The 13,554-nt window shown below is 37.1% G+C and overlaps 1 protein-coding gene across 1 annotated transcript in view; it reads left to right on the forward strand.

Moving 5' to 3' along the window:
* Positions 1-13,554, forward strand: part of EP400 (E1A binding protein p400) — a 117,330-nt gene that overhangs the window by 49,101 nt on the left and 54,675 nt on the right. The window contains exons 14-19 of the mRNA XM_036753586.1: positions 6,186-6,376; positions 6,871-7,048; positions 10,236-10,372; positions 12,609-12,778; positions 13,102-13,276; positions 13,405-13,541. Coding sequence (XP_036609481.1) covers positions 6,186-6,376; positions 6,871-7,048; positions 10,236-10,372; positions 12,609-12,778; positions 13,102-13,276; positions 13,405-13,541 — 988 coding nt within the window. The remainder of the gene's footprint in view (positions 1-6,185; positions 6,377-6,870; positions 7,049-10,235; positions 10,373-12,608; positions 12,779-13,101; positions 13,277-13,404; positions 13,542-13,554) is intronic.

A 13,554-nucleotide genomic window follows, 5' to 3' on the forward strand; every position in this document is an offset into this window, starting at 1 on the left:
GAGATTGAATGTATAAATATATAATTTAAGAACAGTACGTATAAGTTATTTATAATAAAACATTTTCAATTTCTAGCATGTTCAAAAGAATAACCTCTACTGAAAGTGGATCTCTTTAAGTGAATGTCTCTTTAAGGCATTTATAAGATAGACCACAAGCCAGACTTCCTTTGAGATATCTAATTTGTGCTGCTGTTCTTTTCATTAACACAGAACTGAAACAATTATGATATTAACTTCATTAAATAACAGAATTTTATCCTGGTTTCACAAGTCTTTACATCATTGCCTAATTATCTCCATACCATTGTGAGAAGGACCTTATCTTACACAGAAATATGTAACTAATAACAGATGACAAGCTAAATACCTATTTACTTAGTTGTTCAGTATATTGAAAAGACTAAATTCTGGACCCAGTAGCTCCAATCTTATAGCTACATTTCATTGTAGTAGCTCAGAAGTACTCCAGTATTAAACTAAAAGATCTAATATTATGTTTATTCTGATCACCTGACATGATTATAGAAATTTGCCATAAAGAAGAGAGACACAGCTATCCGGTAAGGGAAAATGTTTCCCTATCTTGATGTCATTTCCAGGGCAGAGTCATATAGATGCTTCATTGCATTGAACCAGGTTTAAAGTCAGCCAGGATATTTTCCACTCAAGATGAAATGTCATACTGGGGAAATAGAGTCAGGCGAATCCTACCTTAGTCCACACTTTTTCCCACGAGAACTCCACCTGCTGTTCGTGGATGTAACCCCATAGGGTTGCTGGAATCATGCATCATTGACTTAATAGCTCTCTTGGTGATCATACCTGGAATCATACTCAAAATAGTAATATGAGTTACAGTCCCATAAGGTCTTAAATAGAAAGTTCCAATACTCACAGCTTTGGGTAGATTCAATTATTAAGCATTACATGTCCTACATAACAAGTATTGACTATAATCTTACATTGGTAACAGAGATTCATCATAAAAAAATCACAACTTATCTTGCCTTAGAAAGATTTGCTATGAGAGGAAGAAACAGGGGCATCAGTTTAACACATCAGTACTGTTCCTAAAGGCCTACACCAATATAAGTAGTCTAGCATATGGACCCAAGAGAGCAGATTTCTTGAATGAGAAAATGAATTGAGAGTCCCAATTTTAGCCTTCCCCAAGGTAACCTCCCTACCTTATTCCCAGGGTCAGATATTCACTAGCCTTAGATCTCAGATGTTATTCCCATTGAGCTGCTGACTGCTGACCTTCTTGAAGAGCTCATTTAAGGTCGACTCAGTGACACAGCAAATCTAAGAATGAAACTCAAAAAGAATATTTAGGATCCCCCCAAATGGTTTCACCGCAAACACTAAAGTCTCGCTAATCACAATAGGACTGGACACAATTGTGATCAGTACCATCAAATTATTGCAATAAATTCACTGACAAAATTTATCAGGCATTCTAAAATCACATAAACGATTTTTACTTAAGCATACAAGCAAAAAATTTTTTACTTAAATATTCCTTTCTAAAATTATTTCATTTTCTCATAAACAGCTTAAAATTTATCCTGATGTAAAAACATAATCACTAGACTTTCATGAAGTAAATTAGTTGGAAACTTCTAAACTGACAGGTATCTCTTATTCAGCCGTTAAAGCAAAAATAAATCTTTAAAATTGGAATTCATCAAAACCAAGATGGCATAAAATGTCTTTAAGTATCATAAATTCCCAAAGTACCATAAATAAAATAAATTCCTAATTACCACAAATAAATTCTAAGTGAAGCTATGCTAAAAGTAGATCCAATTAAATTAGCCTTCTTATAACAACATGTGATAATTTAGCCAATATTCTTACAATTTTCAGGTGAAACTTCCCTTTTAAATATAGGCAAACCTGGAAGTTTGTAATTTCTTAAATTGTAGTTCTTCAGAATTTCACAACATGTGGTCAGCAGGGCTGATAAAATGACCCAACAGTTTTCAAATCCTTTTTTTTTTCCCTCTTTCTTTCAACAGTATAATTCATGATTCAACATCCAGACTTTGAGAAACTGCTTTTCTAACAGCATCTCATACAATGGTTTACTAAATTTTACAAAATAAGAAAAGGCATTGGGGGAAAGAGAATGAGTTGCGTTTTGGACATATTGGGTTTAAGATCTCTGCTAGACATCCAGTTTGAGATGTTTAAAGGCAGTTGGAGATGTAAGATTAGAGGAGAGCAGAGAGGTTGGGCTAGTTAGGTAGATTTGAAAATCATCATTGTAAAGATGGTAATTAAATCCATGGGAGCATCAGAATCATTTGTTTGCCTGCAGTGAGACCATCAGTTAGTTAGAGCAGGGCTGGCCAAAATACGTGGGCTGCATGTGGCCAGCAGTGTGATTTTATGCAGCCTACCTGTGGGTTTTAATTTTTATGAGCGAGAAAATAAAATAATAATTTGCATGGAATGCGTATTAGATTTTTTAATTCCATCACTAGTAAATAATCTCGTTGATGTTTATTTTCCTTGGTGTTCTGTCTGTATGATGCAGATGACTAGTATGCACCTACCTTTATACTGTTGTGTTGTCACTTTGTTGTTTTGTTTGCTTTTGTGCTTTGCACCTTCTCTTGTTGTATTGATGATGCATGTTCCCCCGCTTTCTATTAGTGTACTGTATTTTTTATTCTGGGTCTGGCCCTTGAGTAATTATTTTATTTTAATGTGGTCCTAAGATAACCTAAGGTTGGACAGCCCTGAGTTAGAGCAAAGATCAGTATCAACATCAAATTAGAGATCTAAAGATGAGAATATCCACAATTGAAAAAGCATCACCTTGACTTTAAAAATGAACTCTTAGTGTTGAAAAATTACCATTGGAAAAAAAGCAGAAATATGGACCTTAATTATCACAATTTCCTGTAGATATTTAACTGATGTAAATAATTGCTGTAACCTGAAGGCTAAAAGAGCTCTGAAATTGCTTTGGTCTGTGCACCCCTGATCTTTCCAGAAAAAGAAAGGTCAGCCAAAGGCAGTACTTGTTTTGAATATAAATCTTATGCTGTAGGATGGTGGAAGATGATAAACACTATTCTCTTAAAAACAGTGAAAAGCAGTGGAAAATGAAAGTAAATTGATGGAAAGCTTGCATTAAGGCTCAAATGATTTAAGACATTGTAAGTGTGTTCATAAACTGGCCAAAGGACAAAAAATAGCGATAAGATAGAATAGTTGATCAGTATTAATTATAGCTTTCTTCATTATTAGTGAAACCAGAGGATTCACCACATTTGTACCCTAACACCTTAATATCAGACATGCTATACAGCTTAACCAGACCAAATGTATGCAGAAATAATTCAGACAAAATCTTGAATGCATTGAGTAATCTTTTTACAAGATTAATTCAGGAAGGCAAGAGATGGCATTAGAATTGAAAAAAAAGTTATGTACAGTATTACTTTCCTCAAAAGGCAGTCACAAAAATATTAATAGCTGTTTCCTCATGCCTGCTTTCTCATCTTCATAAAATCTTGATGTGAATAATTTGCATATGAATTGAAGATTTTCTTGGTGCAAATATTGGGAGGGGACAGGAAATCTTTTGCAAATAATTTTCTAGAGCAGGCCACATCTTTATAGATCTTCATTTGATTGAAAAGTGTAAATATGAGATCCCACTGTGATTTAAAAATTTTTTGATTAGTTCTGTTTTTATATTATCTTTATTTGCAAATTTATCCTTTTTCTTTCTCTCCGCAGAGAACCATCTCTTGTATCAGTGAATAAAAACGAGAGAGGAAAAAAAAGTAATTCATCAAAACCCAGATGGTCTCTTACCTCTGAACAGAAATGAGAGAATTGCATTTTCTCCTCTCTGTGTATTACAATTGTTTTATTGTTGATTACAAAAAAAAAAAACAAAAAACAAAAACATTTGACTCAGAACAGATTATAGTAGTAATGTTTTTCTTGTTTGTTGTTCAGTCATTTTTAGTCATGTCCAAGTCTTCGTCACCCCATTTGGGGTTTTCTTGGCAAACTATAGTGGTTTGCCGTTTCTTTCTCTAGCTCATTTTACAGATGAGGAAACTGAGACCAGCAGGGTTAAGTGACTTGTCCAGGGTCATACGGGTATTATGTTTCTAAGGCAGGATTTGAACTCAGAAGATGAGTCTTCCTGGCTTCAGGCCTGTCCCTCTATCCATTGCACCACCTAGTTGCCCAGTAGTGATATTAGACCAGTTTATATAGTGCTTTAAGTTTACGAAGTATTTTGTATATATTTTCATTTGAGCAAAGGCAGTCTTTAAAGTCTTTCTTCCAAAGGACTATCTCATATGTATAGTAAATAGCCATCATAATAACTGTTCATGAACCTTTTGATCAACAACTTCATTTGAGGCATAAAACAGAGAGATTTGTACCTGCCAAAGATACTCAGCTCTGTTATGGAGGATGTTTTATGTAAGGCCTGAATTGTTGGTGGACGGGTCCTTTTACCCCATTAGATACAATGTCTTTTTAAAAAGTGAATATTAAATTTAACACTGTAGTAATAAACTTGCCTTTTTTTGTCCTTTTCTGAATTTACCCCCTATTTTATAGACATTGTCTCATATAGCAAGCAAGTATACATCTACTTTGGGTTAACTGTTCAACCATATATCTTTGTCAAGGGTCAGGAAGCTTTGCACCATCAATCTTTTGAAGCCATATTTGGTCACTGCTGACCAAAGTGCGAAGTCTTCCAAAAGCTCCTATTTGCAGATGATATTGTGCTGATTGCATCAATTCTAATTACATGATAGAACCTCCTCAGTGAGATCAGAGATTATTCAAAAGAGGTGTATCTGATAGGCCATATAGGAAAAAACTAAATGGATAAAATGTCTGTTGCATATATTATGATGTGAAAATTGATTGGTCATTCTTTTGAGTTTGTGTATCAGTACATTTGTCTTAGACAGATACTATAAGTTGGGTGAGTTGGGTGCGTAATTGAATAGGAATAAGAGAGTGCACATTCTTTAGCATAGGACTGGATAGCATTTGAAAAAGTATGCATTGACTTTGGCAGTTAGAAACTTCCCCTTCTCCCCCTCCTTCACAATTGGTGTGTTCTTTTTCTTGGGTCCCATAGCATACTTCAGATTTATATTGAACTTCCAGTGTACTAAAACTCTCAAGTCTTTTTCAGATGAACTGTTGTCTTGCTATTTGTGAAGTTGACTCTCTGAATCCAAGTATAAGACTTTACATTTATTACTGTTCACTTTGATCTCAGACTTGGCCTACCATTGTAGCCTTTTTTTTTTTTCCATTTTGTATCTTAACTGTCATTCAACTTGATTGCCATTTCTGTTAGATCTGTGTTATCAGGAAACTTGATGAGCATATCACATATGCCTTTATCCAGGTCAGTGATAAAAATGTTAAGAAGCATAGAGTTCTGCTCAGATCCCTTGACAGTCCATTGGAGACCTCTTTTCAAGTTGACATCAAACCACTAAGGGCTATTTCTAACCTCCTGCAAAAATGTTATGGTTGATGATTTAAAAGAAATGTGTGGGGGCTGTATAGGTGAAGGGAGAGAAAAGGGTTGGAGGGAAGGGAATCTCATCTGTGGACAAAGGCTTTGGTGGCCTGGTAGGGCTGGAGGATCAAGCAGAGATGGGCTTTGCAGGGAAAGTTAGGGTCCGTTCTGTGTAGCTTCTGACTTGGGTAACTTTTTTCTCTCTGCACACTGTGGAAGAAGCGTGCTGTTTATTTGTAGGGGGTTGCTGAAGAAGCTTTTGGTTATTTTAATCTGAGAGGTTGGTGCTTAACCCTAATGCAGAAGTTTATATGGCCCATTTAGTCATTTGTTACACAGCTATAAAAAAGTCATATTGTGCACTTCTTTAGTATGTTGGGGACTGACTGCGAGGAGTTGTCCTGGGTTCTCTTGGTGTAGTCAGGTTTGATAAACCTGTTTTTTTGGGAGCGCATGATTTTAACTTTCTCTGAGAACAGCTCATCTTTACTGATTTTCATCACTTACTTATGAATGCTTGAGGCAGGTAATTGTCTTCTTTTTTATCCTTTCCTTGCAATACATTGTTTTTCTGTGCCCTTTTGGATGTTAGAAAGTCCATTTATAAAATCATGACTGGCTGCAGTATCATGAATTTTGTCACATTTTCTAGACACAGAAGACTCTACAGTTGACAGAGTTTGTCAGAAGGAAATGGTTCTCATTGATTCACTTCTCATCATTGATCAGTGTAAAGGTGTGGAGAGACCAAATATTATGAAACCAAACACAAGAGACATTACTGAAGTAGCCGCTCTGGCAGAGGCTGTACTGCCCAAGGGCAGTGCTCGGATCACGACCTCGGTAATACTTACAGTTCTTATATAAAGGCTGGGAAGAGAAAATAGGGTCTAGGGATAGGATATGAGGAAAGAGTGGGCCTTTTCTCCCAACAAATTCTTGCCTTCTTATCCAAAAAGTAACAGTTAGAAAATATAAATATAGTGACTTGGTATTTTAAATAGGACATAAAGACTTATGGTGTACTTTTTTTGTTAGAATGATTTTTGTAAACTTCCTGGGATCTGATGACTATATATTTAAGAAGTTATATTTTAATAATCTTTTAAAAAATTGTTTATCTTTTCTGCAAAGTATCCTTCCTTAGTTTCCTCACTTTGCTTTTCAAATATGAGCTTTTTTTGGATAAATTTTGTTTTTGTATCACCTACAATTTCCCAGATATTCCTTTTTCCTCCTCCCAGAGAGCAATGTCTTAATGCAGAAACAGTTCTTTAAAACTTTGGTAAAAACTGACATTATATGTAATATTAATAGTTTGTATGTGATTTCTACAGATCAATTTTAATACTCCATCTTTGTTGTATGGTGCACTAAGAGAGTATCAGAAGATTGGACTGGACTGGTTAGCAAAACTCTACAGGAAGAATCTCAATGGCATCTTGGCAGATGATGCTGGACTTGGTAAAACTGTACAAGTTATTGCCTTTTTTGCACATCTCGCTTGTAATGAAGGTAAGCATTTTAGTTTACAGTGTCTTTCAATATATGTGCTGTGTGTGTGTTTTTCAGTAGTGGGCTAATGTCCTATATTAATACCCATTGGTAAATCTAGAATTTGGCTTCTCTGGGATTTTAGAAACTTCTATCCAGCTCCTCCTTCCTTCCCTCCTGTGACACTGAGATAACCCAGTAAATCAAGGGGAACACCACACTTGGAGGGGTAATAGCATCATATATCCCAAATGTATTATAAGTTTTTCAGCTAGCCTTTCTTTCTACTTAGTATATTTTTTCATTTATGGCTAATGTGACCCTCCAGCTCACTTTCCAGTTTCCTGTGTCCTAATTCTCTTATCCTAATGCACTACTCTAGGCTTGAACCCTTGGTTTTTTGGGTAAATTTCTTTCATGTTTTATCTAATTGTTCATGCTTGAAGGGGAGTATGGATGTGTGTGTGTTTGTGTATGTGTGTGTGTGTGTGTGTGTGTGTGTGTGTGTGTGTGTGTGTGTTTTAGTGAATCTTGAACATAACCTCAGGCTAATAATGATGTTTCAATAAACATCACCAGTAACTGAAATGTTACTATAGAGTCTTGTGTTAATTGTTATCATCCTAGTAGGAAGAACAGTGAGCAAAAAATGAATTATTCTTCTTTTGACACTTCTATTGGAACTAGCAGTATTTAGTGTTTCTCTTTACAGCCTTAAGTTATTAAAATGTTGACAGAACTTCTTATGCTATAATTCAAAACCTGAAATTGTAATAAGGTTAGAGATAGGGACTGGATTTGTGATTTCAACAAATGAAACTCCTTCTGCCAGTGCAGATTGGTACATTTTTTTCAATTTGGGCTTAGAGAGCTGTCAGGCAACTGAGGGGTTAAGTAACTGGCCAACAGTCATGTAGCTTTGGTGTGTCAGAGGTGGGGCTTGAACCCAGGTCTTCCTTGCTTCTAGGTCATTTTTCTGTCCATTGTATTAACAGACTGGCTCTCTGGCTGGAAAGCAGGGACTTCCTTAAGCTCTCCCCCAAATCCCTCCAAACACCTGTTAAAAATGTCTCTGAACAAATTCTAGCAGTGCGGAACCCACAATATAGCATAGGGAAGCAGGTCTCCAGCCCAGGAGAGCCTGGATTGTCACCGGGAAGGGTCTGTCTCATGGTGCTGGGAGTGGAGTGCAGCCCAGAATGGGCCACACCAGGACAGACCAGACTGCGAGTCAGCTGGAGCAGGCCTTAGGGCGATGAATCATTGAGCTGTGGCAGTTACCAGACTTCTCAACCCACAAACGCCAAAGACCACAGAGCAGGTTAGCAGGAAAACTGCTGGATCGAGTTAGAGAGTGGTCTGGTCCCAGCCCTGAGGGTGGCAGAGGTGGCACAGCAGTGGTGGTGGCAGCAGCAGCAGGAAGCTTCTGGGGCTGCTTCCAGAACTCCAGCGTTAGCTGCTTCCAGAGTCCCTGGCTCACACGGTAGGAGGAATCAAGCGATGGATCAGAGCGGGAGTGCAAGGAGCGCTTTGTTGGCACAGAGGCAGCTTTGCCCTGCTTGGATCTGGGTCACAGTTCTGATTGGTGGTTCTTGGGGGAGGAGGAGCACTGCTGTGGTGGAGCTTGCTGTATAGAAGTAGCTCTGAAAACAGAAGCTCAGCCCCTAGAGCTTGGGACAAAGTAGTCTCTATGCTGATATTATTTACAGTATTTTTCACATTGTCAAGGCCATGGTAATATGGATAGGGTCACTGGACTTGGGAGTCAGGAAGACCTGAGTTCAAATTTTGCCTCATATGATTAGTAGCTATGTGGCTTCGGTCAAGTTGTGTAACCTCTCTGTGCCTCAGTTTGCTCATCTATAAAAATGAGGGGTTGAGTTTGATAGCCTTTATGGTTTCTTCAAGGTCTCAGTCCAAGATCTTGGGATATTATGTACTTTTTTATTCAAAATGTTTTTGGTGATGATGCTAACCATGGATCTCATTCATTATTGTGCTTTATATTTTAAAATGCACTTTTCACAACATTCCTGTGATGTACAGAATACATGTGTTATCTGCATTTTACAAATGAGTAAACCAAAGCTCCGAGAGCCAAAGTGATTTATCCCATAGACTTGAGAATTCAGGTGGTCTGGCTCATGATTCATTGGTTTTTCCACTACAACATGTTTCTTTGCAGTGTAAGAGATGAGGGAAAGTGGGCAGTCGTTTGCCCTATGATTGTGTAGATGGCAGTACCCTTTAAGCAACTGATGCTATGTCTTCCCTTCTCTCTGTTTCCAGTGACTAGGATAGAGAAACAGAAGATTCCTTGGCTTTATAGTGTTAGGTAGAGAAGCTGATTACCTAGAGAAGTGAGGATTCTCCTTTCCTTCACTTCTCTGAGGTGAAGATAGAATAGATATAGGCTTTAAATGGAAGCTAAACCAACGCTTAGCCCAGTACGTGCTTAATAAATATTTGCTGAGTGACTGTTCGCACTAGTGTGAGCTCTTAGGCTAGCAAATAAGAATTTTAAGAAATTAAACCAGGTGTGATACTTCTTTAGATCCCACTGATGCTCCTTGACTTTAAGTGGATAATCTTGGTTTAGATCTAGTTAAGTTTTTCAGAGATCTTTTCCCAAGCTTAGACTTAATTGACTCTCCAAAATTCTGATTGCCTCATCTTTACAAAGAACTCAGAACTCCAGATCTGTGATCCCATCAGGGTGGATATTCCTTTCCATAGGTAAACTGAGACCCATTTCTACCTGCCCATCCTTTGCTGTCATTATAAGACCATACTTTGACTTAACACTGTGAGAACATAATGTGAGTTGCCCCTGTTAACAGTTGGATAGGTGTTTTAATGGTAATTGTTATGGGAGAATGTGGATGAGAGTCACTTGGGAAAGTTACCAAGGCTATGCAGGCAGAGATGGGTCACCTGTCTGCATTGTTGGATGGAGTACCTGTACCTTGATGTGATCACAGATCTTTTGAGCTGTTAATTAGCATCTGATCAGATCTTGCAATTGTTTCCAACTGCGGCAATGCATAGGTAAGAACACCATTATTTATGAGATAAATGCATTAAAGAGTAACAACTCTACCTATTCAGTGTTAGCATTTATGACCTTAAATTTTATTTAGCATTTTAGTTAGAATGTTTGAAATCCTGACACAGCTCTGTACAGTGAGAATAATTTTTGTTTCTGCAGGTAATTGGGGCCCCCACCTTGTGGTTGTGAGAAGTTGCAACATATTAAAATGGGAGCTTGAATTGAAACGTTGGTGCCCGGGGCTAAAAATCCTTTTATACTTTGGCAATCATAGAGAACTTAAAGCAAAGAGACAGGTATTATTATTATTATTATTTAAAAAAGAAATTCATGTTTATAAGAACAGTATAAAACTTTATAGGTAACACATAGCCAAGAATATAGTTTTTAATGGCATATTTTGTAGTTTCAAAGGACGTCTTTTAAAGAGGCTATCTTGGAATATACTGGGTTTCTCCTCTTGAAGTCTTGTTTGGGTTTGAGGTTGGAAGAAATGGCCTCTGAAGGCCCTTCCAACTCCAAGATGCTGTAATTCTATGAAATCATTACCGAATTGTAATTTCTTTGAGGCTAGAGATTTTGACTTGCAAAGATCCAATATATATACAAATGGTCTGTTTTCTGTGATGACACAGATGAGGAGGTATGTATGGAGAGATGTGGTTTCTGCCTGCATTGTGAGAAATATTCCTCTAGTTGCTGTGTCCTTTCTTGACAGGTAGTCAGTAAGAATTAGAAATCAAAGACATTTCTCTAGCAACAAAATGCTAAAACCTTAAGAAAGTACCATTCTAATGCCTTGTTATAATGTGAAGGTGACTTTAGGTTCTGCTATGGAGCATATATTCAAGTCCTACCAACCTCCCAAGATTACAGTCTGTTTTCTGACCACCAGCTTAACTCGGTTCAGAGTCTTATGACCAGAGAGTTGGCTATCAGGTGATTGTTTTAGCTACAGAGCCCTATTACTAAAGCGTGGATGGTTTATAATCCTTGTGTTGATTATTCTGCACTTAGAAAATCACTGATCCTTGAAGTACAGTGTTTTCTGTGGTGATTAGGTATCTCAAAGAATCCTACCTAACTCATCATGTAGCTGCAATACAGTATTTATAAGTTAGATGGCTTTTGGGACTAGCCTTAGGAATTTAGACACCATTTATGACATTGTTTCTATAAGAACAATCCCCTTAGTGTCCCATAACCACTTTGTGAATTTTTGGAGCACCGCCTTTTTACAGTTGGGAGACATTATGTATTCTCTTGAGCCTGTTGCAATGCCTGGCATGTAGCAGGTAAATTAATGGAAACATTGGTATGGGGAATTTCTGGTGATGAACTTCACTCAGCCAATGCAGACCAGCAGCTAACTGTTCCACAACTTAAAATTGTAGAGAGTTGCTTGGAATATGAAAAATGATTTGTCCAGAGTCACACAGATGGGTGATATTTATCAAAGGCAGGACTTGGACCCATTTCTTCCCTCCTTCAAGGTCGCCACTCTGTCCATCACAGAAGGCTGCAGTTACATTGAAAAATTGACTTTCCTTCCTAAAAAGAAATTTCCTAAATTGCTGGAGAGCCTGTTAATATAATAGCTTAAGCCAGGGGTGGGGAACCTGTGACTTTGAGGCCACATGTGGCCTTCCACGTCTTTGGGTTCAGCCTTTTGACTTCAGTCCAAGTTTTGCAGAACAGATAATTAAGATCTTAAGCTCTTAAACCTTAAGTCTGCCCTAAGACTTTTGGTACACTCTGTGTTTTTACATCTTGAATAATTTATCCTACAATTTAAGAGTATCCATTAGTTTGTTGTGATAGCATAGAATGGTAGCAATAGACAAGTCTTCAGAGACCATATAATTCTTGGGTTTTTAACCTTTTTTTGTGGCATGAACCCCTTTGGCAGTCATTTTGATGAAACTTATGGATCCCTTCTCAGAATAATATTTTTAAATGAGTAAAATAAAATACATAAGATCACAAAGGAAAGCTAAAGGTTAGTGAAAATAAAGATGTGATGTTTTTTCCCATCCAAGTTGATAGACTCCCTGAAATCTGTCCATGAATCCTTTGGGAGTCAATGGACCTCTTGGGGAAGAACGCTTCCATCCCAAAACATGAATCTTCTCTACAAAATAGAAATGTTATGGTCACATTTCATCTCACTTTACTATCTTTCCCGTTGCTCAGGTGGTACCATAGAATGGTCTCTGATAATTTCATTTCCAAAATTCAGAAGGAACCAATTGTTTCTAAAGTGATGTTGTCTTCAACTCTTCTACTTAATGAGCCAGTGAAAGTTCCTGGAATGAATACTTTAGAAAATGGCACTTAAATCCAAACTATAAACTGATTGCTGTTTTCTATATAGATATGGGCCAATTGTTAGGGAACTCCATGACTGCAGTTGTGACTAATTTAATTCTGCTGCAAGGAATTGCTCTTGGAATACTTAGAAATATTTGTTCCATTTTTTTTTTAAAAAGGAAATCAGAACAAAACGTTTAAGATTTATTTTGTATACTACAGGAATGGACTGAACCCAACAGCTTCAACATATGCATAACCTCTTATAAACAGTTCTTTAAAGGCCATCATGCCTTCATGAAAGTGAGGTGGAAATACTTAGTCATTGATGAGATGCAGCAAGTAAAGAACATGACTGAGAAGCACTGGGAGGCAGTTTTCAATCTACGAAGGTTGGACACATCAATAAAGTATTTTTTTTCTTCTAAGTAATTCTGGACTTTTATGTAATTAATTAATTGCATGTTAATTTTTAAAAGTTGTCTATTAAAGAAATTTCAGTTCTGTGTAATTACCTTTCAGCTCTAATCATAGAGCAGCAGGGATAGAAGAAGTCTCACTGGGTCATCTTGTCCATTTTATTTCTTCCAGGCAGGCCTACACTTACATTTCCCATAAAAGATGGCTGCTTACTCCTTTCTTAAAATCTTCAGTGCAGAAGAAATTGATGTATGGTAGTGTTTTAAACAGTGTTTATTTCTTGATTTGTTTATAGCCAATTACGTCTGCTCCTCATAGACACACCTTTGCATAACACTTTGATGGAATTGTGGACCATGGTGCACTTTTTGATACCTGGAATTTCTAGACCTTATCAGAACTTTCCAGTAAAACCAGCTAATGAGGAGAGCCAAGATTACTACCATAAAGTGGTCATAAGGTTGCACAGAGTATGTCATGCTACTTTTTTTTCCAGTTACTTTTAAAAAGTTAATTTTTGTTCTAAGTAAATGTGTAGCATTTACATGTACATTAATAAGAAGACTCAGAAGGAATTATGTATTATATTTTTTTTCAGGTGACTCAGCCATTTATTTTGAGAAGAACTAAAAGGGATGTTGACAAGCAGCTGACGAAGAAATATGAACATGTGTTAAAGTGTCGACTTTCTAGTCGGCAAAAGGCCTTGTATGAGGATGTTATCCTTCAGCCCAGGTAAGAGCACCCA

The sequence above is a fragment of the Trichosurus vulpecula genome, chromosome 1 (assembly GCF_011100635.1).
Source record: "Trichosurus vulpecula isolate mTriVul1 chromosome 1, mTriVul1.pri, whole genome shotgun sequence".
NCBI classification, from domain to species: Eukaryota; Metazoa; Chordata; class Mammalia; order Diprotodontia; family Phalangeridae; genus Trichosurus; species Trichosurus vulpecula.